General features: G+C 39.6%; 1 protein-coding gene across 3 annotated transcripts; it reads left to right on the top strand.

Moving 5' to 3' along the window:
* The first annotated feature begins 4,650 nt into the window (after positions 1-4,650).
* LOC149276112 (immunoglobulin-binding protein 1-like) lies at positions 4,651-12,811 on the top strand. 3 transcript variants are annotated; one of them, XM_089503903.1, is made up of 6 exons: positions 4,651-4,838; positions 6,713-7,018; positions 9,748-9,943; positions 10,240-10,322; positions 12,189-12,301; positions 12,675-12,811. In XM_089503903.1, the coding sequence occupies exons 1-6, from the start codon at positions 4,651-4,653 to the stop codon at positions 12,809-12,811; spliced, it is 1,023 nt and encodes a 340-aa protein (XP_089360029.1). The 3 variants fall into 3 exon arrangements, with proteins under 3 accessions (XP_089360029.1, XP_089360028.1, XP_089360027.1); XM_089503902.1 differs by having other exon boundaries at positions 12,189-12,321; positions 12,683-12,811; XM_089503901.1 differs by having other exon boundaries at positions 12,189-12,339; positions 12,683-12,811.
* The last annotated feature ends 11,989 nt before the right edge of the window (positions 12,812-24,800 follow it).

The raw sequence follows: 24,800 nt of genomic DNA, 5'->3' as shown, positions 1-24,800 counted from the left end.
AGTTGGGGACTGAGACTATGGGGACTGATGGTGTACATGGGGCACTACAGTGCAGCTGGTCTGATCCTGCCCCCTTTGAAGACAACACTTCACGTACAGTACACAGAACGCGGAACAGGTGTACATGGAATAAATAGAGGATAGCCGGCTCTCCTCCATGCTGTGATGTGGTACGGTCAAGCAATGCTCTGCCGGAAGGAGTCAGTCGTCACTTGAGTCAAAGTGTTTATTGCAAGTGGAAAAAAATGTTTTTGCATGATATGTTAAAAAAATGTACAGAGATATATATATTTACATGGTCATTGGCAAGGACTGTATTGTTGACCATGGCATAGTTTTACTGTAAAGAAATTTTTTTGTCTGTAATTTATATATATTTTTTAATAAAACTTTTTTTTGCCATGGCGGACCTTTTGTTCCTTTCTTTTAATCTGGTTAATTTTGTTCTCTTTGGAAGTCTATGGGTTTGGGTGGTGTACATGGGGATTCTGCCCTCCAACTTTTAATTGCATGGCATATTCGAGCCCTGGTTTTCAGTGCATTTTCTGCACCTGTGAACAGACAGTCTGACAGCTGGATGGGGGAGGGGAGCGATTGGCAGGTGCTTCTTGGAGGACTGTCTGTGCAGCTGCTGCATTGCAGGATCAAGCAGTAGAGCTTTACTGTAAAAGTATTACTTTGGGTGCTTGTAATCCTCAGAATTCCAAGGTTTTAACTGCCCAAAATACTTTTAGTACCATGGAAAAAGCCAGTCTTTTTCCCCGCCTGCAGTGGAGACAAAAATCTACCAAGAATATTTCTCAAATACATGTGAACTCCAGCTCATCCTAAATCCACATGGAACTGGACACCCCCATCGTCTATTTGTAATTTATGACCATCCGCTAACCTTAAAATGCATACTCGTGGGGGGTCTGAGCCTCACATACATGCTCAGGAATCTGAAGGTCTAAGTGCCTGTAGTTTTCAAGTGACTAATGGACAAAGACGTTATTGGTGGCATCCGTTTATAAGCATTGTCTAAGGAAAGCACTTGTTTTGGGCCCTTCTCCAATATTGACTTAGACCTAGAGTTCATTCAGTGGAATATGGAAGATTATCAAAAACTCACTACTTAACCCATTCAGGCCCAGTGTGTCTTCATGAACAGAATCAGTTTTATGTATTTTTTATTTTTTTTTAACTATATGTATGTTGAACCATGATTTCCCCCTTTCCCATATTTGATGAACCCACACAAATTACACATAGTTTAGAAGTAGGGCCTTTAGAAATATAAACCTAATTAGTGATAAATAAACTATACTAAGGAAACAAAATCAGATGTCTTTTATTGTAATTTTTTTGCAACTTTGCGGATACATTTTCATGTACACCGTAAGTGCCACAACTCAACAATGACCCAATTTATGTTCAGCAGCATCCCCTGATTGCAATCATACCATATATATATTTTGTTCAATAAGGCATATTACGCATTTTTAATACTACTGGCTTAAGGGGGTGGGGGCAGTGTTTTTTTTAAATCATTTTTTAGTTACAGTGGTAGGGCTTTTTTGTGTTTTTTTCTCCTCCTCTTCCTGACCTGTCTGTGCTGATCACACTGCGACAGCGAGCAGGGCTTGCAAATAGCCACCAGGGTCTAGAAAGAACCTCTTGAGTCTCTCCTGTCCTCAAGTTAGCTTCCGATGTGTGTCAACACTGACACCTACTGGAAGGGAATGCCCTATCACGTGATCGGGTATTTCTTCTGTAATAGTGTACCGACGCGCATGCTTATGGAGATAAAACATTTTTTAGATATATAAATGAGAAAAGGAAAGTTTAACAAGGATTAGTTAGACTAAAAACAAAAGGAATATATAGAAGAGAATAAAGGTTTAGCTGACTGCTTCAATGAATACTTCTGTTCAGTTTTTACAAATGAAAATGAGGGAATGGGACCTCAGTTGGGAAAAAAGACTGAATCATTTGAAGTATGTGAGTTTATTGAGGCGGAGGTTCTACTTCAGTTGTCTAAGGTAAAGACAAATAAGTCGATGGGGCCTGATGGGATGCACCCCAAGTTATTAAAAGAGCTTGGGGGTGTACTAGCAAAACCGTTAACTGATATATTTAACAAATCATTGGTAACGGGAGTTGTCCCTGGGGATTGGAAAGTAGCGAATGTTGTGCCCATTCACAAAAAAGGCAGTAGGGAGGAGTCGGGCAACTACAGGCCAGTTAGTCTTACATCTGTAGTGGGGAAATTAATGGAAACAATGTTAAAGGAAAGGATTGTTGAACATCTGAAGTCACATGGTTTTTAAGATCAAAAACAACATGGGTTTTCCTCAGGAAGATCATGCCAAACAAATCTTATTGAGTAATTGATCAAGGTGGTGGAGAAGACATCGCGTATCTGGATTTCAGTAAGGCCTTTGACACTGTGCCACATAGAAGACTTATAAATAAACTGCAATCTCTGGGTTTAGATCCCAATGTTGTTGAATGGATTAAGGAGTGGCTGAGTGACAGACAACAGAGGGTTGTAGTCAATGGCATATATTCAGAACAAGGTGTTGTTACCAGTGGGATACCTCAGGGATCTGTACTTGGACCCATTCTCTTTAATATTTTTATTAGTGATATTGCAGATGGTCTTGATGGAAAGGTATGTTTATTTGCTGACGATACAAAAATTTGCAACAGGGTTGATGTTCCTGGAGGAAGAAGCCAAATGGCAAACGATCTAGGTAAACTGGAAAAATGGTCAGAGCTGTGGCAAAGTAACGCACCTGGAGCATAAAAACCCAAGGGCAGAGTATAGAATATTTGACACTGTCCTAACCTCAACGTGTGAAGAAAGGGATTTAGGGGTAATTATTTCTGAGGATTTAAAGGTAGGCAGACAATGCAGTAGAGCAGCAGGTAATGCTAGCAGAATGCTTGGTTGTATAGCAAGAGGTATTAGCAGTAGAAAGAGGGAAGTGCTCATGCCGTTGTACAGATCACTGGTGAGACCTCACTTGGAGTATTGTGTACAGTACTGGAGACCGTATCTCCACAAGGATATAGAAATGTTGGCAAAAGTGCAGAGAAGGGCTACTGAAATGGTTTATGGATTACAAGATAAACCTTACCAGGACAGGTTAAAGGATCTTAACCTATATAGCCTGGAAAAAAGACGTGACAGGGGGGATATGATAGAAACATTTAAATACTTAAAGGGAATCAACAATGTAAAGGAAGATAGTTTATTTAAAAGGAGAAATACTACCACAGCAAGAGGACACAACCATAAACTAGAGGGGCAAAGGTTTAATGGTAACATCAAAAAATATTACTTTACGGAAAGGGTAGTTGACGCATGGAATAGACTTCCAGCAGAAGTGGTAGATGTTAATACAGTAAAGTCATTTAAGCAAGCATGGGATGGGCATAAGGCCAAGCTAGATATAGGATAAGGGCAAGTACTAAAGGAAAGTACTCAGAGGTTGGGCAGACTGGATGGGCCTACTGGTTCTTATCTGCCGTCACTTTCTATGTCACTACAGGTGTATAACTAGAAACCACAGGGCCCCAGGACACCTCAATTTTACATGCAACATGTCCCACAGTGGAACCTTTGCACCCAGACAGCTTGCCTGTGCCATCTGTTCCCCCAAACATGTCTGTGCTATCTTTGCCCCAAAAGCAGTTTGTCAGTGCCCCAGGCACCTTGTCTGTACCATCTTTGTCCCTTAAACAGACTGTCTGTGCCATCTCTGCCCATAAACAGTCAACCTGCCCCACCTTTGCTCAGGAAACAGCCTGCCTGTGCCATCTCTGCCCATAAACAGTCTACCTGCCCCACCTTTGCCCAGGAAACAGCCTGCCTGTGCCCCCTCTTCCCCTGACACAGTCTGTCTACACCACCTCTGCCCCTTAAGCAACATGCCTGTGCCACCTCTGCCCCTAAACACTCATACGTTGATCCACTAGAGTGATGTTCTAGTGCTGCTGCTCTCTCTCCTTCCTTACACTAATGGTTTAAGTTCATGAAAACAGTCCATTTTGGGGGAAATTCCGTCATGTATGCCATGTGTCTGGATGGATATGTCTGTCTACCGGTACCTGCTCATTGCACTACTGCTGCTCTATCACCCTCCTGACTCTGAGGGATTAATTCATCAAAAATGTCCTATTTTGGTCCAAAGTGTCAAAAATATATTGGATTCATCAGAAACTCTGTAATTGCTATCATGACTAAACATTAAGAACTTTTACCATAACCGATGTTTTTAATACACTCATAACACTATATCAATATTAGGACATTTTCATCATGCCCCTGCATCATCATATTGCCAACACATATATCACGATACTCGATAGTTTATAAATCGAATTGTGCCCCTTAAAAGCATCAAAATCACTCAAGAAATACATGCCGCTTCCCATAACCGCTCAATAGGGCATCGCATTCGCTACCCTTTCGAATGGTCAGAAACACCACCTCTTCTGCAATCATTTAGCGCCCTCTACTGTCCCTAAAAAACCACACTCGACAGAATATGCTTTTATCTTCTTCTCTGCAGTCAGCGTATCGCGTGCCACGCACAATATGGCGGCGTCAGCGCGTATTCTCTGGAGTACGGAAGCCGCTAGGAGTAGACATGTAACGCGAAGATGGCGGAATCCTCAGAGCCGGAGTTCCCGAAGCTTGCTCACTTTTTAGAGAACGGATGGCAGCTGCTTAAGGAAGTAGAAGGGAGCAGTGAGCCGTCTGCGTCCCGTGAACTACAGGACAAGGTGAAGAAAGGCTTGGGGTTGCTGGAACAGGCCGTTCGGATGGTCACTCAGCTCGATCTGTTCAGGTACCAGCCTTGGGCTATTGCTGTGTGTAAGGCCTCATGAGGCAGAATCACGAGGTTTTGAGTCCTACACTAACTACGAGATTAATTGTGAAGGATCACGTTAGAACGCTCCGAAATGTCTTAATGTACTGTACCGGGTTCATTAGCCAGATTTCTTGAATTCAGTGTAACTGATTTAATGTATGCATCATTTATTATAAGTTAACCTCGCCAATGCTCGACCTAAATTCTAGACTTATTATCTGTGAATTGCTATTTATGTATATAGTGCCACCAAATAAAGGGACAGTTCAATGTCCCTGACACCCCGCATTAAACGAATGCATAATAAAGTACTGTGTGAGCGCTTTCATATGAATTGTTCAAAATGAACAAATAAAATACTTATCTGATCTAGAAATTGCAACATTGTTGCTGCAGTTGCCCCCCCCCCCTCCTCCTCCTCCTCCATGGTCTGACAGTCCGTTAGAGGCAGGAAAGAGCTTCCAATAAATAAACCCTTACCCGCATTGTTTACGATGTCGGGAAAAGAGTTAATCAAAACCTATTATCACTGATTAGAAAAAGTGCCCCCTTTAACCTAATAACTGGTTTTACCACCCTTGGCGGCAACGACTGCAATCAAACTTTTACGGTAACTGGCAATGAGTCTTTTACATCTAACCGATTGCCTCCTATGTTTCAATGGTGTTGCTGAAATGCCTCAATGGCAAGGCATTCAGCAACACCGAAATCCCACCCCAGGACGTGCTCTGACCTCTCTGGAGAGTGGTCACAAGCTGCACAGTGGTAGATTTTGTCTCTTGTAAGATGGCGGCATCCTTTAAAAGAATAAACAAGTTTCCAATAGAGTCTTTCCGGACCCTCCTGAGAACTCTGCAGGTTGAATACAAGCACTGCATGGAATGGGTTAAAATACATGCTTTTGAAATACCTTGAGGTGTCTAGTTTTCAAAAATATATGGTTTGCTGGGGTTAAATTGGCCAGCTTCACAGATGTTCCAAATAGCACATGGGGCAGAATGACCAGATTTGGAAAAAAATGGTTTTGAAATGGCAAAGCTCTACTTATTGCCCTGTAACTTGCAAAAAAAAATTGGGTATTTCAAAACTCAGGACAAATATTAAAATCTATTTAGCAGGTTTTTTCATTAGCTTTTTTTAGATGAGTAAAAGATTTTTCAAATAAAAGTGAGAAAAAGTTTTTAAAACATTTTTTTATTTTGTTTTTTAGGATATTAGATGATGAAAAAAATGGTATCTGAAGAAATCCTTTCTTGTCCTGAAAAAAAATATATAACTTGTGTGGGTACACTAAATAGGAGAGGAGAAAATTACAGCTAAACACAAGCACCGCAAACGTTTTAAAACTGGTCCTTAAGTGGTTAAGATTAGTTTGATGAGCTAAAACATTTAAGTGTGAAAAATATATAAAAAAATTTGAATAAATCAGGGCGAATGCTTTTACACAGCGCTGTACAGAAGCATACTGCAGGACACAGGCAGATGGTGAAATTACTGTTCTTGTTTAATGTTAAAGCACATCGGATAAACCAGCCATTGGGCAGTTATGTCAAGGGACATTTTTCTTGGTATAGAAACATGTATTTTTTAAAGAGCCTTGGAATTTATAGAAAATAATATAAAATTCCAGTGAGAGAAAAATGAAATCTGGTCAATGTAAACTCTTGCTCAGTCTTGAATTTAAACAGAATCTGCCATTCACTCGTTCTGTATGATAGGGCCACTTTAAAAATGCCTGACTACTATTACAGTATCTACCGATACAAATCATAAATATATAACTTCTTGATTGAAATAAAGCTATTTTCAGATCATACATTTTCGCTAACAAATTCCTTTCTCTTTTGCAGCCGTAATGAGGAGTTGGATGAGATTTCCTCTGCAGATATTAGGTACCTTCTCTTACCAGCTCTTCAGGGAGCCCTGACCTTGAAACAAGTGGGTCTTACGCAAAGACTGCAGCATCTGGAAACTGCACGCTCTTACTTTATGGACTTCTTGCAGAGATGTCACGACTACAAGGTCTCCAAGTTTGAACTTCCTCAACAACAGAGCCATTCCAACTCAGAAGAACAGAAGATGACCCACAGTATGTCCCCAGCAGGAAATCCAAACTTAACGGCCATGGCTTTACAAAGACAGGCAAAGATTGAGAGGTACACACTTGCCTATATATTTATTTTTTTCGCTTTAGACTCTAGGCTCTGTTTCATGTATTTAGATTTTCTATTTTTATTTGTAATAGACACTTTTTCTGTACAAAGGGAAGACTGTACAGCAGGTTTGCCTTATATATATCAAGTTTACCAGTCGCACAGATACGATGTCTTTCATTGAAAACTCAATTTTGGTTCTAAAGTTGATATTGGTAGGGCCAACCCTTTGAAAGTCTCTCTTGGTGGAAGTTCAGAGTTGAACATGAATAACTAAATAGGTGAAATTTCTTGAATGTTGTATCTTGCAAGGCAAACCTGGTCCCTCTTTCTAGAGACACTGCTGACACTGAATCAATTTTCTGTTTATTAAGCAATATTATATAGTACAGCACAATGCATTGGTAAGATGATACAGGGTACAAAGGTAGACAGATCATGTGCAAGATTACATAGATCGCAAGATAAATACAATTGCACGCCCCGAATCCTAAATTACATATAAGAATAAGTAGTTGTAAACAGCTTATCTCTGGTAAATTTTAACATGGTTATAATGAAAACCCTGCAAATTGTTGACCTAAATACCGAGAATGAGAGAGAAATGTAATCTCACAAATGAGAAGGGAATTATATAACATCAAAAAAGGAACATAGAAAAGCAAAACAAAAAAAAAAAAATGAAATGATCCAGGTAGGGTTGCAACAACTAATCGATAAAATCGATGATAATCGATAATGAAATTCGTTGGCAACGAATTTCATTATCGATTAGTTGAATCGATTTTTATCGATTATAAAATGAGGGTTTTTCAGAGCAAATGCTCTGAAAAACACCCCTCGTGTTATAATCCGTTAGTGTGACTCACAGGAGTCACAGCAGCAGTTGCTACTTACAGTTCCTCCCTGCAGTCACTGCCGATTGGCCCGCCCACTTCCTTTTTCCAGTCCCTCCCTGCAATCGCTGCTGGAGAGAGAAAGGGGCGGAGCCAAACGACCGATTGGCTCCGCCCATTTCCTTAGCATTGCCATGCTGTGACACTCATCTAACTGTGAGTATAAAATTAATATTTGGGCTGCTGAAAATTAGGGGAGGTGGGGGTTAATTTAGGGGCAGTTATAGTTAATGGGGTGTTTAGGGTTAACTTAGGGGCAGTTATAGTTAATGGGGTGTTTAGGGTTAACTTAGGGGCAGTTATAGTTAATGGGGTGTTTAGGGTTAACTTAGGGGCAGTTGTGGTTGATGGGGTCTTCAGGGTTAATTTAGGGGCAGTTTTGGTTAATGGGGTCTTCTCTTCAGGATTAATTTAATTCTGAGGACTGAGGGTTAATTTAATTAATTTAATAAAGTTAACTTAAGGTGCAGTTAGAGGTAAAGGGGGGCAAACTGAGGGGAATCTAAATCCTGGGGGCAGTGAAGATTAACCCTGTATTTATTTATAAAAGTATTATCTGGGAACGAGTCTGCAAATTCTATGAGGGCACTATGGCATATCAGGGGGGTATACGGCATACCTGAGGAGGACGGCGTGACATATCTGGGGGTATAAGGCATATGTGGGGAGGGCAGTGTGGCAAGCCTGGGCTCAAATATGCATAACTGGGGGGCAGGTTGGGGAAATAAAAACAAGAAAAAAAATCTATTCTGCCGTTTGTTTTTAACATCCTACGTTACTTTATTAAATAATTTAAAATAAATGTTTTTTTTTATCCGATTAATTGAAAAAATAATCGGCCAACTAATCGATTATGAAAATAATCGTTAGTTGCAGCCCTAGATCCAGGGTACTGTCTGAAAAGTGCACGAAGCACAGGAAGGAAATTAAAGAGAGGATAAGATGCATATTTTCCCAAAGTTGGGGGAAATAAGAGGCTCAGGGTAACCATTTCAGACAGTTTTTGTAACCTAATCCTTTAGAAGTGGCAACCAGATCCTCCATTTGAGAGATCATGTTGACCTTAGAAAACCATGCCTCAATGGGTTGGTGGATTAGGTGATTTCCAAAATTTAGATATCGCCTTGGCAGCATTAATCAAGTGGATCGTCAAGCTTCTTTTATGTTTGGCAAATGAAAGGTGGTAGTAGTAAAGACTCCAGAGAGGGTATAAAATCTGGGCCATCGACCTCCCTGATCACCCTTACCACTATCTCCCAGAAAGGCTGAATTTTAGGACACGGCCACCACAGGTGTAGATAAGAACCCTCATTTAGGCCACATCTCCAGCATAACTGGGATACCTGAGGTAAATAATGATGGAGATCTGAAGGGACTTTGTACCATCTTGTAATAAGCTTGAGAGACACTGCTGACACTGGACATAATTAATGCATAATTGGTTAAAAGAAATTCTTCAGCTTGTCTACAGATAATGGTTTAATTAATAAATCTCAGTATCTGTGTCTGTTGTTCCCCTGTATTCAGTACCCTTTACTGCTTATTTGATATCACTATTAACATTCAGATATTAATTTACAGGTGAGCTGTGAAATTGAGTTCCAATTATCAGCTTAACAATTTGTGATGAATAGTTAACTCCAGTAAGCCTCTTCTACAAGGAGGGTAAATTGGCTCTGCCTAATAAAGGTTGCCTAATAAATGTACTATTCTTCTATACTTGGTCCAAACAGCGTTGGTTGTTCCGGTATATAATCTAGTATACTGCTCTCACGCGGTAAAGGAAACATAAGCTGACTGTCCTGACTAGTGAGCTATTCTGCTATCTTCCTCCAGGTACAACCAGAAGAAGGAGCTGGAGAGCCGTCTTGCCAGCCTGCAGGAGTCTGTGAGGGTTGGCACAGCGGAGGAAGAACAGGTCAGAGAGTATTATCTTCTTCAGCTTCGGCAATGGGTGCATACTGCCCTGGAGGAGATTGAGAGCATAGACCAGGAGCTGCCGCTTGTCAGAGCAAGGGAAGCTATGAAGAAGGTAATTGAGATTATGAAAACTTTAGTAATCTTTGCATTGGTACATTTTTTTTTTATTATTATGTTTTTCACTTTAATCTGCTTGTTGATCATGTAGTGATTAAGAAGCCAAGCTCTGCGGCTCTGATTTCCCGTTCACTCTGTCAGCTTGGAATCTGCAATATTTTTTTTCATGACTCCTGATTCAGTCAGTGCTGCAGCGATAGTTTTATCATTTCACCTGACAAAGGGGTTATGCTTTATAACAGAGTATACTACACTTCATAATATTAACTAACACTGGTTGTTGTATTACAGGGAGCTGATGTAAATCCTCCACCACGTGTAGCCAGGCCGCCAATGAAACCCTTTATCCTAACTCGTGATGCTGTACAGGCAAAGTATGGAATCTTTTCAATTTATTTTATTTTGCAGCCTTTTTTCATTTTTGTCAAATTGTGTTTTCTGAAAACTAGACAAATATCCAGATACTGGTTATTTTAGTAGATAAAATACTTTTTTTTTTTTTTATAATCTATCTTATGTGACTTGTCATTTTATACCTACAAATCAAAATAACCTATAGAGAAATTATTTCTTCTAAATAACACAACTTAATTGAATGCTTTATTATGTTATCCTTCATGCTTGGCATATACCAGATTTGTGGCAGGTATAAGTTTGATCCCGTGTGCTACTTAACTCTGACCATAACATTTGTAAAAGATAAAAAGCAAAAAAGCTGTATATTTAACCCCTTAAAACCTTCGTGACGTTCTATGCCGTCATGAAAAAAGTTGCCCAAAAACCTATCGTGATGGCATGGAGCGTCATGAAGAAAGTAGCAGTGTGTGGTCCCGTGCACACCGCTACCTGGCGGTTCCCAGTGCAGGGAACTTCTATTCATGACCCCCACTCTGGAAGTGTCACATAAAAACAGTCTGATCAGGGGATCAGACATTATGGCACAACCAGCAACCCCTTACATGCAAACAAATCGATAAAAATTCACAAATACCCACACCCACTTTTTCTTATTATAAATGGGCACTCACTATGTGTGCTGTTGTGCAGTGAAATGAGTGTGTAGTGTGCCCTGTAGATTTAAAAAAATAAAATAAAATTTAAAAAAAAAAAAAATATATATATATATATATCTCATAAGTTATGGTGGGTAAAAGGTGATGGAAACCCTTCCACTTAAATTTAAGGGGTAGTAGAACTATTATTAAACACTCGTCTACAGACACCAGACAAGCCAGAAGGCTTGCTTTTCCCTCAGAAATCTCATGGTGCTTTCACAACCACAAGGGATTCTGGGTAGGCACATGCAAATAAGGTTAACAATTATCACCTTGAAAGTAATTGCCCGCTGTACAAGACAGCCTTTAGACAAAACTCAGGAAGAGGTACAATAGCCAGATCACCACTAATATATAAATATATATATATATATATATATATATATATATATATATATATAAACCTATGCATGTGGGTTATTTCTATAATCTGGAGATGCAGCTGAATATATTTTGGTGGGTTTCTCTGCAGTTGCCTTTAATTTGTGCAAATAATCCTAAAGAAAAAAAAAAAAGCATAGAAAGCTTGGTAAAAAGCTTTTTTGAGCTGGTGAAATATCGAACAGTCCTAAACGAGACAAAGGAATCATGAAATAACATTTTAAAATTTCAAGTTTGGAAAGGGGTATGGGGATCTTCCATTTTGTGCCCGTAGCTGCCATAAAAAACATTATTTGTGTCAGGTTTTTTCAAATTCAAGACACTTACCTTAATATATTTTGTGGTATTTTGAACTGAACTGAACTGGTTTAGGGGCTCATACCCCGCAAAAAATGCATATCTGTGTCATCCGTTAACCTTTTTGTGGTGTTGCCTTGCAAATGCATGGTAGGGATTACGCATTTGCTCCTTTTTCCCCACCCCAGCTGAACACATCTCCTTGCTAATACTTACCTCCAGTTAGCTCCGGTGCCGGCAAGCAAATCCTATAAGAGGGGTCTTTTTTTTCACGCATGTGCGTGGTGGTCTGCACAACACAAAGTACTTTTAATATGCATGAAGCTGTCAGAGACGATAAACTTTAACTGTGTATAAAAATAATTATATGATGCTTTTCTTGGCACTGCATGTAATTTCATTTGACAAATGTATTAACTTTTATTTAAACCTTGAAATCCGACATAATGCTTCATAAAGGTAGCTGTGTCTGAAGTAATGTCTTTAATTTTAACTTGACTTTTGCAGGGTATTTGGTGCAGGCTATCCTAGTCTTCCCACAATGACTGTGGATGATTGGTACGAGCAGCATCGAAAAAAGGGCATGCTCCCCGACCAGGGTGTGTTCAGCAAACCAACAGGTATATTTCACCAGACAACTGTATACTTGCATGATCAGGTGTGCAGATGTCATTGTTTAAAAAAAATAAAAAATAAATGATGAACGGAAGCAGGAAGGCAAGGATCTTTTGTCAACATACATTAGCATTTAAATGAATGTGAAATTGCTGGCACAATTAAAATTCCATGACCCTATAAGCCTTACTGGAATAAGCTACTCTGTAAATCTGAATGTGGAGTCATTGTGAACAAACAGTTCAGGGGTAACCTTTTAAGGGGATTCTGTGTTTGTGTTAAACAGAGACGGCTTCCTGACTCTTTTTTTTATTTATTCAATTATGAAAGACTACTGCACTACTGTAAATGTTTATAGAGTTCGCCTTTGTCCTGCAGATGAAGAGCAGGAGGCAGCTGATCGAGAAAGAAAGGAAGAGACCGATGACCCAGAGACACTGCAGAAAGCTCGGAACTGGGATGACTGGAAAGATGATCACCGTCGGGGCTATGGAAATCGCAAGAACATGGGCTGACTGCACCTAAATGTTGCAGCTCTGCTTCTGTTAGTGGTTGTACATTTAAAGAGTTTACGGCACAAGACCGTTTACTCCATTCACAGTAACCTAATGTGTCAAAGGATACCTTATCTCTGTAAATCAGGGTTCCTTATGTACTGCATTTACAGGTTTACTTAAGTGATGGTGATCAGTGTATGTTTTTTTATGCAAAATGCATCATACCACATCTGAACTAAGCTTGTATTTATTTGTGGACATTTTTATTTAGATGTAATTAAAGATGACTTGTATAATCTACACATGGTGGCTTTTGGTAAAATAAAGTAATTGAGGTTGATACAAGATGGTGGTGGAAGCGTGCAATTGTATTCCTTTACTTAATCTACTTGTATGAGTTACAGTAAACATGAGTTTGAAGAAGTTGGTTTTGTATATGTTTGCAGCATGAATTAGGGAACTAAGTGCTGAGTTCTTGCAGGGGTCACCTAGCTGTACATTTTCCCTAATATCTACTGTAGATTGTGAGCCACATCTATAAAAAAGCAATTCTGTTTCAGTTAGAATGGACTTTCTTTTCTTAGTGATCGCTATACACATTAAGATCTCTTCGTCTTTCCTGACTGTTTTTTCTTCTGTTGTCACGGACAGAACAGTATCTCTAATGCTATATACTCCTTGAGATAGACCCCACCTTACGCGTCTTATGGAAGTATACGCAGAGTCTCAAAAATAGTCATATAAAATAAAACCGTATACATATTACAAAAAACATAAAAACTGTCTGTACTTCTCACTCTAATAAAGTTGGCAACAAATATAAAACCATGATATAAATCAGGGGTGTCCAAGTTTTTTCTGCAGCGGGCCACTTCATCAGAAATGTATGTGTGTGTGTGGGGGCCGCACTAATTTTTCACTGAGAGAAAATATGGCCTTTTAGCTTTATAATGCATATTAATACAGGGTTAATTTGGCAAAATTCCAGAACAAAAAACAAAAAAAAACCCCACCGAAAATAATCATCCGCAGGGGCCCTGCTGCTTCGCTGTGTTGCTCAGCAGTGTCTCTTGCTCAGTCGAGGGGACGCAGGAACCCTGCGGAGTCACCTCATGTGACTCTGCTCCATTCCTGTTCCCCTGGACAGGTCAAGAGAAGTTCAAACAGACTGTGCGCAATGCAGATGGAGACAGCACCCCTGCGTAAGTCTGTGAGCGGCACCGGAAGATCTGCAGTTCAGGGAAGGGTGTATGAATGTGATGAATGAATATGCATATGATAGCATGGATGTGTAAGTAGGGGGGGCTGGACACAGGGAGGCTGTAGGTTATGTGCATGTATTGGCTGCCTGTGCATGATAGGTGTCTCATTGCTATGTTAAATATATATGATTACTAACAGCAATCACACTCCTATCATGCCCAGGCATACCCAGATTCCAGCAGCATGCTCACACATGTTTGGTAGGCCCCATTTTACACATTTAGAAACATAGAAAGTGATGATAAGAACCAGTAGGCCCATCCAGTCTACCCAACCTCTGAGTACTTTCCTTTAGCCTTATGCCTATCCCATGCTTGCTTAAATGCCTTTACTGTATTAACCAGGGTGTGTTCAGCAAACCAACAGGTGTCAAGTGTCTTTGTCTTGACACACCACTTCCTTTCCGTTCCTGGCCTGCTACCGTTCGCTTGGCCCGCCCCGTTTTGCATCTTCTGGAGTTTCTAGCTCTGCTCAAGGTAAGAAGAAGGAGGAGGAATAAATAAGCTGTCTGGGAGTGAGGTGTAATAGCTGGGTATGATGGGCCTGATACGTGATTCTTGGGTGTGATAGGAGTGAACCGGATAAAAAAAAGTGGTTTTGTTTATTTAAAATAATTTAATGAATAAATTGGGTGAAAAGCAAAGAGCAGAATAAAAAAAACTGAGAAAAATGAATTTCTTGTTTTTATGCACATCTGAGCCCAAGCTTGCCACACTGCCTCCCAGATATGCCTTATACCCCCATATATGCCACTCTGCCCGCCCCAGATATGCCTTATACCAGGGCTCGACAAATCCCTGGCGCCAGGTAGCCATGGCGGCTGAGAATTTTGTCCTGGTGCCTAGGTCAGCGGTGTCCAACGTGCGGCCCGCCAGACTTCAAGGACCGGCCCTGCTCACGGTGCAGCACGGTGTGTGCAAGCCGGCCGCCTAATAAAATTAAAGCGGCCGGCTTGCACACACAGTGTTGCTCAGTGGCAGGGCCTCAGTGAGGCTCTTCATCTCGCCCCTTTCAAGATGTGACGCTCAAGGGGGCGGGGCTCACAGAAGAGTTCTTCGTGAAGGGCAGAGGATCGTCATGTCAGAGGAGAAAAGCCAAAATGTAAGTATTAAAAAAAAATAGGGGTTCGAGGAAAGTGGACCTATATTTAAGGGAGGGGGGGATCCCTTGGGACATCATTCATTTTTGGAATGGATTATTCTCTGAACTAAACACAGAGGACAAATGGAATACCTTTAAGCACACACTGCAAAATTACACATCCCAATATATACCTATGGGAAACAAATACAAAACAAATAAATCAAAACCAATGTGGTTTACCAGGAAAGTAAAACAGGAATTAAGAATTAAACAAATGGCATTTTAGGTTATCCCAAATACAGCATAGTGGTCATAAGAGTTAGACTTGAGCTTATTTCTAGCTTCCTCTACTCTAGGCCTTAAACAAATGTAATAATAACATAACGAAGCACTGCTTTTAAACAAGGCAGGGTGCAAGTCTGAGATGTAGCATTCATTTGGTACATCGCCCATAATGCAAATCATAAAAATTATACTTTTTATCAATGAGACGGTATACATCAAAGCAACAACTGAAGCTAAAGTTTTTGCTGACATGCAATGGAGCACATATGCAGGCTCATGTAGGTGTGACAGCATAGCCGATGCTTGTTGGTCAATGATGACATTTCAGTAACCCAGTGATAAGACTGTCTGGGTCATAGAGGAGAATACAGTTTCACTACAGTTCAAGGTGGGAATGTGTAATGAGGACAAGTCTATCACATATTTAACAATCTTTTATGTATTCTTGGGGCTGCATGTTTTAGATATTTCAGTAGTAGAATGTTCTATAGACATTTGTATCCCTTAAGATAGGCTATTTAAGAATAAATAATCTGTCACCTATTAAATATAATAAAATTATTATTGAAATCATGTTACATAGTAAATTAGGAGGAAAAAAATCATGTTACATAGTACATTAGGAGGAAAAAACAGACATATAGTCCATCAAGTGCAATAATTACACAAACTCATATTAGTAGATCCAGAAGAAAGCAAAAAAGGCAATGTCATCTCAAAGGGAAAAATAATCCTTCTTTACTCCAAGGCAGTCAGACTCACCCTGGATCAACATTGCCTTATCTGTTTTTACTCGTGATAACTCTATGCATTTCATATCTTGGAAAATATCCAAAGTTAGGATATAATGATTGGATTGGCCGAAATACCTTCCTGATGGCAGTCTATTCCTTTATGCTGAAAATTCCTTTCTTCCAATTTTAATAAATGCCCATGTGTTGTCAGGAAGGTAAGATTTATACAGAGATCTCCAAAGAGATGTTTGTATTGACCTTGAACATACATGTAAAGGTTTATCATATCCCTACAAAGATGCCCCCTTTGGACAGCCTTTATTAACGGACTGTCCATTCTCCTATTTTGACTAAATCCCTTTCCAGAGAGATTACATGGAATTTACCATTCCATAGAAAGTCATGTTGACTGTGTGCACTAACATTGCTACCTGAAACAAAGTCCTGGATTTCATCTCTTTACAGTCCTTTAAACATTTTCCCAGCTCAGAACGGGACAGCTTCTTGAACAAAGCCGTCACCTTTGCTATTCTCCAATCCAATAGTGGATTTTCAGTCAAAATGTAATCCTTAAAAAATATATTTGAGCTAAATTTCCTAAGTACCCGAGGGGGAATCGATCTGTCCAGGGGCTTTATTGACCTTCAGAGTATTTAATCTCTCTTGTATTTTGGCCTTTCAGCCAAAAGTATGAGGTAGGTGACCAGGGCCGGACTGGGACTGAAAAGCAGCCCTGGAAAAATTTGGAGACCAGCCCCATATAGTTTATCTCACGGTGAAGCTCTTATACCCACACGCACCCCTTATACACACCCGAGTCACACTATGTGCAATTCTTTTTATCTCATTATTTGTATTAAAATGCCAGAAAGCAAAAGTGTTAAAAGGCCCTAATAAATTAAATACATTACACATAATAGGATCAAAACATTTACGACTGCGAACATTGTTAGATGAAAGAGTTCCATTTTATTTAGTGGAACAAAACACTGATCACATTATTCTTCACGATATTCTGGTAAGAAACTTTTATTTCTTTATTAATTCATGTAGACTATTTTTTTCCATATTTAATAAAAGCTATGATTGAGACATATTTGGTTTTTATTTCCTTTCATTTGACAACCTACCCCCGAGTTATGCACCTCTGACCCCAGGCTTGCCACTCTGCCCCCCTGATATGCCTTCTAACCCCCTATATGCCACTCTGCCTCCAGAAATGCCTTATACCCCCTATATGCCACTCTGTCCCATGATATGCCTTCTAACCCCCTATATGCCACTCTGCCATATAGGGGGTTAAAAGGCATATCATGGGGCACTCTGCCTCCAGAAAAGCCTTATGCCCCACTATATGCCACTCTGCCTCCCTGATATGCTTTATACCCTCTCTTTATACCCTCACTCTGCATCCAGAAATGCCTTATACCCCTATATGCCACTCTGTCCCATGATATGCCTTCTAACCCCCTATATGCCACTCTGCCATATAGGGGGTTAAAAGGCATATCATGGGACAGAGTGGCATATAGGGGGGTATAAGGCATTTCTGGAGGCAGAGTGGCATAAAGGGGGTTAAAAGGCATATCATGGGGCACTCTGCCTACAGAAAAGCCTTATGCCCCCTATATGCCACTCTGCCTCCCCAATATGCTTTATACCCTCCTATATGCCCCTCTGCCCCATGACATCCCTTTTAACTTCCTTTATGCCACTCTGCCTCCAGATATGCCGTTGACCCCCTATATGTCACTCTGCATCCAAAAATGCCTTATACCCCTATATGCCACTCTGGCATATAGGGGGTTAAAAGGCATATCATGGGACAGAGTGGCATATAGGGGGGTATAAGGCATTTCTGGAGGCAGAGTTGCATAAAGGGGGTTAAAAGGCATATCATGGGGCACTCTGCCTCCAGAAAAGCCTTATACCCCCCTATATGCCACTCTGCCTCCCTGATATGCCTCAACCCTCCTATATGCCACTCTGTCCCATGACATGCCTTCTAACCCCCTATATGCCACTCTGCCATATAGGAGGTTAAAAGGCATATCATGGGACATTTTTGTTTACTTTATATGGCAAGCCGATCCAGCTTGCCATATTAAATAAAAAATAATATATGCCACTCTGTCCCATGATATGCCTTCTAACCCCCTATATGCCACTCTGCCATATAGGGGGTTAAAAGGCATATCATGGGACAGAGTGGCATATAGGGGGTATAAGGCATTTCTGGAGGCAGAGTGGCATGAAGGGGGTTAAAAGGCATATCATGGGGCACTCTGCCTCCAGAAAAGCCTTATGCCCCCTATATGCCACTCTGCCTCCCCGATATGCTTTATACCCTCCTATATGCTCCTCTGCCCCATGATATACCTTTTAACCCCCTTTATCCCACTCTGCCTCCAGATATGCCTTTTGACCCCCTATATGTCACTCTGCATCCAGAAATGCCTTATACCCCTATATGCAACTCTGGCATATAGGGGGTTAAAAGGCATATCATGGGACAGAGTGGCATATAGGGGGGTATAAGGCATTTCTGGAGGCAGAGTGGCATATAGGGGGACACACTTACATACACACACATGCCGATTTTTTTTGTTTTTAACAAATACAAAAAACATTATACAGTACAAAAAATAAATTATTTTACTCACCTTCTACTTCTCTTGACTTCCTGGTAGCTGCACACTGTTCTCCTCTATGCTGACAGGATGCCACTGACCTGATATCCGGTGCTGCAGCAGTCTGAGTGCGAGGGGGCGGAGCTTCCACCTCACGCTGCTCCCATCACTATGCAGCCATCAGACTGCTGGGAATGTAATCTAAACGGCCGGTGCATGCTATGCCGCCGGCCGGAGCTACTTTAACACTTTTTTTTTATTTATATGGTAAGCTGGATCGGCTTGCCATATAAAGTAAAAAAAAAGTATTAAAGCAGAGCCGGCCGGCGGCATAGCACGCACCGGCCGTTTAGATTACATTCCCAGCAATCTGATGGCCGCATAGTGATGGGAGCAGCGTGAGGGGTGAAAGGTCAGTGCGAGGGGGCGGAGCTTTCACCCCTCACACTGCTCCCATCACTAGACGGCCATCGCACACGCCTGCTGGGTGCTGATGCCGGCCGGCCGCATCAGCACCCAGCGGCCGCTTTGATTAGATTTCGGGAAGCCTGGGGGGCAATTGCCCCCCTGCCCAGCCCGCCCCTGGCACCGAGGGAGGCGTTCATTGCCATTTGCAGCCGCTCAGCGGCTGTCTTCATGGTAAGTCTGCCGGCCGCCCAGCCCACGGACCTTCCGGCCCACCGGGAAATTTCCCGGTATCCCTGTGGGCCAGTCCGGCCCTGTAGGTGACAGTATGATCTCCTTTTATTTGTGCAATTCTTGACATTCCTTATGAGAATGAACTGAAGAGAAAGATGAATTGAGCACCTCTGCCTTTATGTTGTCTTCTGTAACCAGTTTCAGTTATCCTACATTTTCTGTTTTGGGATTTTGTTTGCTTTCCCTTGCAATGATCTTTTTCACTCTCCATTTTAGCTAACTTGATTCTTTTTTTTAATGAATTCTCTTATTTTCTCTGTGTTTTAGAAATTATTCCACTATCCCCTCTTTCTTAAAGACAGTAAAATACTTTTTTACAGTGTTTCGTACCTCTCTGTTAAACTACATTGGATTACTTATTTATTCTGTATTTGTCAAAGGTATTTACCTGCATTTTAAAGATGGTCAATAATCAATCATAGAGTTACTCACAATTTAAAGCATTGCTACTTTCTCCAACTTTGTCTAGTTTACCTATAAAGGGATTCTATGTTGGACACAAATTTAAAATGAAAAACAATGGGATCTATTCACTAAAGGGGGGTTGGCAGGAGAGTTATTGCTTCAACTACCTCAGTTCACAAGTCTCTGAGAGATTGATAGATAAATGAAACAGCCTCCCAGCAGAAATGGTAGAGGCTAATACAATGAGGGAATTTAGACATGCATGGGATAAATTTAATCTATCCAGAATCTAAAAACAAGTCCAAAGACCGATTAAGTTCTTAGCCTTTACATCAGGAATAACTGGCAGACTAGATGGACCAAGTGGTTCTTACCGGGTGTTTCATTATGAAGGGCCAAACACTGACAAGTTTCTATATCAAGAAGGCCTGAGCTGGCCCTGAATAATGTATAATTCAAGGGGTGAAGAGACTTTGAATATATTTCAATGGTTTAACTATACACTATGCAGGGCCAACCAAGCTCTTCCTACAAAAGAAGTTCACAAGGGTTTGACCTTTAAAAAGTGTAGTGACGTCAAAGCGTTGAAATCACAACTCTCTTGCAAACTCTCCAGACAACCCTACCTAGAGCATAGAGCCCAAATTATCAAAGGAAAAAAATGTTCTCTCAACCATTTCACTATTTTTAACAGAGTTGTTAGGAAATACATAGCAAGCAAAGTGGGCTCAAACAACCAGCTACATACCTCCTATGTAGTGGGCTACAGATCAGTTTTCTGCAGTGTAGTGAGGCTGCCTTCTCTGTTACTGCATCGAGTATTTTTTTGCAGAGTTATTTTTCTTTTAGATAAGGGGAACAGGATAGTACAGCTGATTACGGTTTAAAATGTTTGTATTTTTACTTTTTTAATATTTTTCTTTTTTATATTTTTAATATATCTTTTTTTTTTGTATTGCTCTCTAGAAGACAGCAGTGCACCATAACTAGAGATCCCATTTGGAAAGTCACCAGAGAGGTTTTTACCTTGGGTGCTGCCCCAAGTCTGAACCTTGGGGCAGCACCCTTTGGGGCAGCACCCTGTTACCCCTTTCCTCCCCCCCTGTTAGTTGCCAAGCAGGAGATATGTTTGGCTGAACACATGGTATAGGTACCACCAGAAAGCTCTGGCTCTGGCTCAGCGACTGCAGACAAAGCACTCATATTTATTTCAATGGAAGAGAATTCCTGCCACTGAATGGCTACTTCAAGCAGCCAATCGGTAACTAGAAACATTAGATCCTGGAGAAGGATGGGAGCTGCAGCTTCTCCAGAATTTTAACATTTTAGGTAATGCATAGTAAAGTATTCACAAAGTATTTTATCACACATTCTTTTTTGGTGAGGCTGCACGGTTCATTAAGCAATCACTTTAGGTACTTAACTCCTGGGAATCCAGAGGTGTTTTTTAATTTTAAATCAGTCAATTTATTTGTTTTCCTCAAGTAAGTAACTGTAGCATTTCCTGTCGCTGTCTGATTTACAAACTCATGTTTTGGAACTGAAATGCTGGTTACATTCAGGATGTCAGATTATATGGAGCGGCTGTAGGTCACAGGTCTGGACACTTGCCCCAAATTCTTGGAAGTGATAGAACATTAGGCTTTACACAGAGCTATATAGTATAGTGTACACTTGCACTATGCAAATAAGTAAATAAGTAATTTTCTAGAGAGTTCCTGTAACACATCGTACACACAGTTATTGTACTTAGAATATGACTTCACTGTGACTGAGTTAACATAGCACATATCCCTGTTTATAGAGTGAATTGTGTATCGCAATCAGTGTTTACCTAATAGTTTTCTAAAATCCTAGATAAACCCCCAACATTTTAAAGAGAGCAGATATCTGGGGAAATGTCCAAGTTTACCTTACTTGGAAAATAATGATATTTAGTACCATATAATTTGTTACATAGGTCACTGTCTTTGCTGTCACTTATAACAAGTAACTTAAATTAAAGTGTTGTTTCTTGAGGTGCCATATTGTCCGAATAACATGTTTTTAATCAACATGTACAGCTCATGCCAGGATTCTGCTTTGTTGATGACTGATATAACTGTAGGGTTATAGGTCAGAGGGGTAACTGGCAAACAGATTTAACCATTTCTTGCAGTACTATCATCTGTTCTAGTTTGACACCATGACTATGGTTTGGAAAGGCATATGGTATTATATTTCTCAGGTTAACGTGTTTAAATCATACTTTGCAGAATGAGAGGCAGATTCATATAAAAGGTTACATTAAATATTGTTGCCACAATTTTGCAACATTTTTGCAAATTTTCTGAATTTTTCCCTCCAACATTTAAAAATTAACTGACTATAAAAATATAGCTTTTTAACACAATAAAAGAGAAAAAAAAGGTGCACATATGGAACGGTTGGTTATTACAGTTACATTTACAATCTATAATTTTATACAAGGCTTTAGAAACATACAATTTGACAGCAGATAAAAACCATTCAGCTCGTCCAGTCTGCACATTTTTTCCTGATGTAAAGATTCAGACCTTAATCAGTACTTGGTCTCATCTTAGGTAGCTTTATGCTTTTTCCATACATGTTTAAATTATTTCACTGTAATAGACCATAATAGACTGTAATTTCTAGACTTGCGCATTCGTCTTCGGGCGAACATGAAAACGAGCACGAAGAGGCCGTTTTTTTGTTCGTTCTGAAGACACGCCGAAGAGAATACAGTGCCGCCAAAACGTAGGAGAAGACGAAGACTCACAACCACGAAGAATCAAAGTGGGCTGGCACTAGTGCCTACTGCTTAAATAAATTAAATAATAGAATTTATAAATAATAATTTAATAGAATATATAATAATTTAATAGTACATTATAATATTATATATATATATTTGTCAGTCATATATATATTATATACTATAGTATACTAGTGTAGAGTGTACTGTAGACATTCAAGACATCTACTAGTGTCTAATCTAAAATCAGTAATATTAATAATTAATAATTGAATACATTAGAAAATTATATATATATTTGTCAGTTATATATACTATAGTTAGTAATAGTATACTAGTGTAGAGTGTACTGTAGACATTCAAGACATCTACTAGTGTCTAATCTAAAATCAGTAATATTAATAATTAATAATGGAATACATTAGAAAATTATATATATATTTGTCAGTTATATATACTATAGTTAGTAATAGTATACTAGTGTAGAGTGTACTGTAGACATTCAAGACATCTACTAGTGTCTAATCTAAAATCAGTAATATTAATAATTAATAATTGAATACATTAGAAAATTATATATATATTTGTCAGTTATATATACTATAGTTAGTAATAGTATACTAGTGTAGAGTGTACTGTAGACATTCAAGACATCTACTAGTGTCTAATCTAAAATCATTAATTAATATCAATAATTCTATAATTCTTATCTTAATAGTTAATTAAATTAGCTATAAATAAAAGTAATAATATTAATTAATTACTACTAGCGTATAGTTCAGTTAATCTTATTAGTACTGCTGCTGCAGCTCTATAGTTTGTGCTTTGTTTTAGCAACAGCAAGAGACCAAGTCAATTTTTCTTAATTAATAATCTTTCATTTTATTCCATTTGTTTTGCTCACCTCAGTCCATCAGTGAAGTGAACTTGTTGGGCTAGTGAGTGCCGCCGCATAAGTGCTGTGTTCTTTTTTGATCAGCAAGCAGTGACGTTAACTGTTTTGCAAAGATTTTCTCATTTATTTTACATTTTATTTCAATTTTATTAAAAGTATTTTTAGTGTTTTGCTTACCTCAGTCCATCAGTGAAGTGAACTTGTTGGGCTAGTGAGTGCAGCCGCATAAGTGCTGTGTGTTTCAGCAAGCAGTGAAGCTAACTGTTTTGCTGTGACATTTTATTTTATTTCTAATTTCTTTTCAAGATAAATTGACTGTGTGACGACAACAACTGTACTAAGCAAAGCTTCAAGCTACTAGCTGTAGTACTAAACTAATTCTAATCTTTAATCTTCTTAATCTATAATATATTATATAATATAATATAAATTCTAATTCATAATCTATAATATATATAAGTAATTCTTTCTAATTCATAAACTATAGTCCATCTATAATCCCTAATATAAGTAATTCTAATCTATTAATAATATAATATTATATATAATTTAACCTCACTTTATTTTAGTGGGTTTGAGAGCGTCTGCCTAAAGTTAGACTAGAATACTAATATAGCTTTAGGTTTAGCATAGTAGTAGGATAGGCTCTTAGGCCCGTGTAAATTCAGTCTTTTTATCCCCCCCCCTTTTTTTTTTTTTTAAACACTACACTACACACACAACACAAAATTTTCAATGGATCCTCCTTTTGGGACTAAGGAGGGACAAGCTCCATCTACCACCACCACAAGCACCATCACCAGTTCTAAGATGCAGCCTTTGCGTCAGTCTAGTCGGCCAAGTAGGCCAAGCTCTCGCTTATCATTTGGGGAAGCATTGCTTGAAGGATCATCAAGTAAAGGAAAGGCACCAAAAGCAGGCAGTAGTGTTAGGGACCAGGAACCAGACGGACACAAAACGTAAAATGCAATCACCTTTATTGTAATGACAATAGTGAACTAAGCCAAATCGTGATCCAAAAGCATATACCAAAAGACAAGCCGGGGTCAGGAACCAAGACGGGTACTCAGACAAGCCGGGGTCAGGAATACAGAGATCAGCGAAGTCAGGAACAAGCCAGGAATCAGGAGCTGGGATGGACGTCAGAGAAAGCCAGGTCATACACAGGAATTCAGGAACACAGGAACACAGCAATAGCACTTGCAGCCGGAAACAACACAAGGGCCAGGAGGAAGTGAAGTTTAGCTGCTTAAATAGC

Source organism: Sceloporus occidentalis, unplaced genomic scaffold (assembly GCF_023333645.1).
Source record: "Sceloporus occidentalis isolate IW3139 unplaced genomic scaffold, rSceOcc1.0.p SCAF_247, whole genome shotgun sequence".
Classification (NCBI taxonomy): Eukaryota; Metazoa; Chordata; class Lepidosauria; order Squamata; family Phrynosomatidae; genus Sceloporus; species Sceloporus occidentalis.
This window is presented reverse-complemented; position numbering and strand designations above follow the sequence as displayed.

Bases quoted from the DNA above. Each gene is read 5' to 3' on its own strand.
- LOC149276112 (XM_089503901.1), top strand. From the start codon at position 4,651: ATGGCGGAATCCTCAGAGCCGGAGTTCCCGAAGCTTGCTCACTTTTTA. The intron at 10,323-12,188 runs GTATGGAATCTT...TGACTTTTGCAG, and splicing joins CGTGATGCTGTACAGGCAAA to GGTATTTGGTGCAGGCTATC. The intron at 12,340-12,682 runs GTGTGCAGATGT...GCAGATGAAGAG, and splicing joins CTGTATACTTGCATGATCAG to CAGGAGGCAGCTGATCGAGA.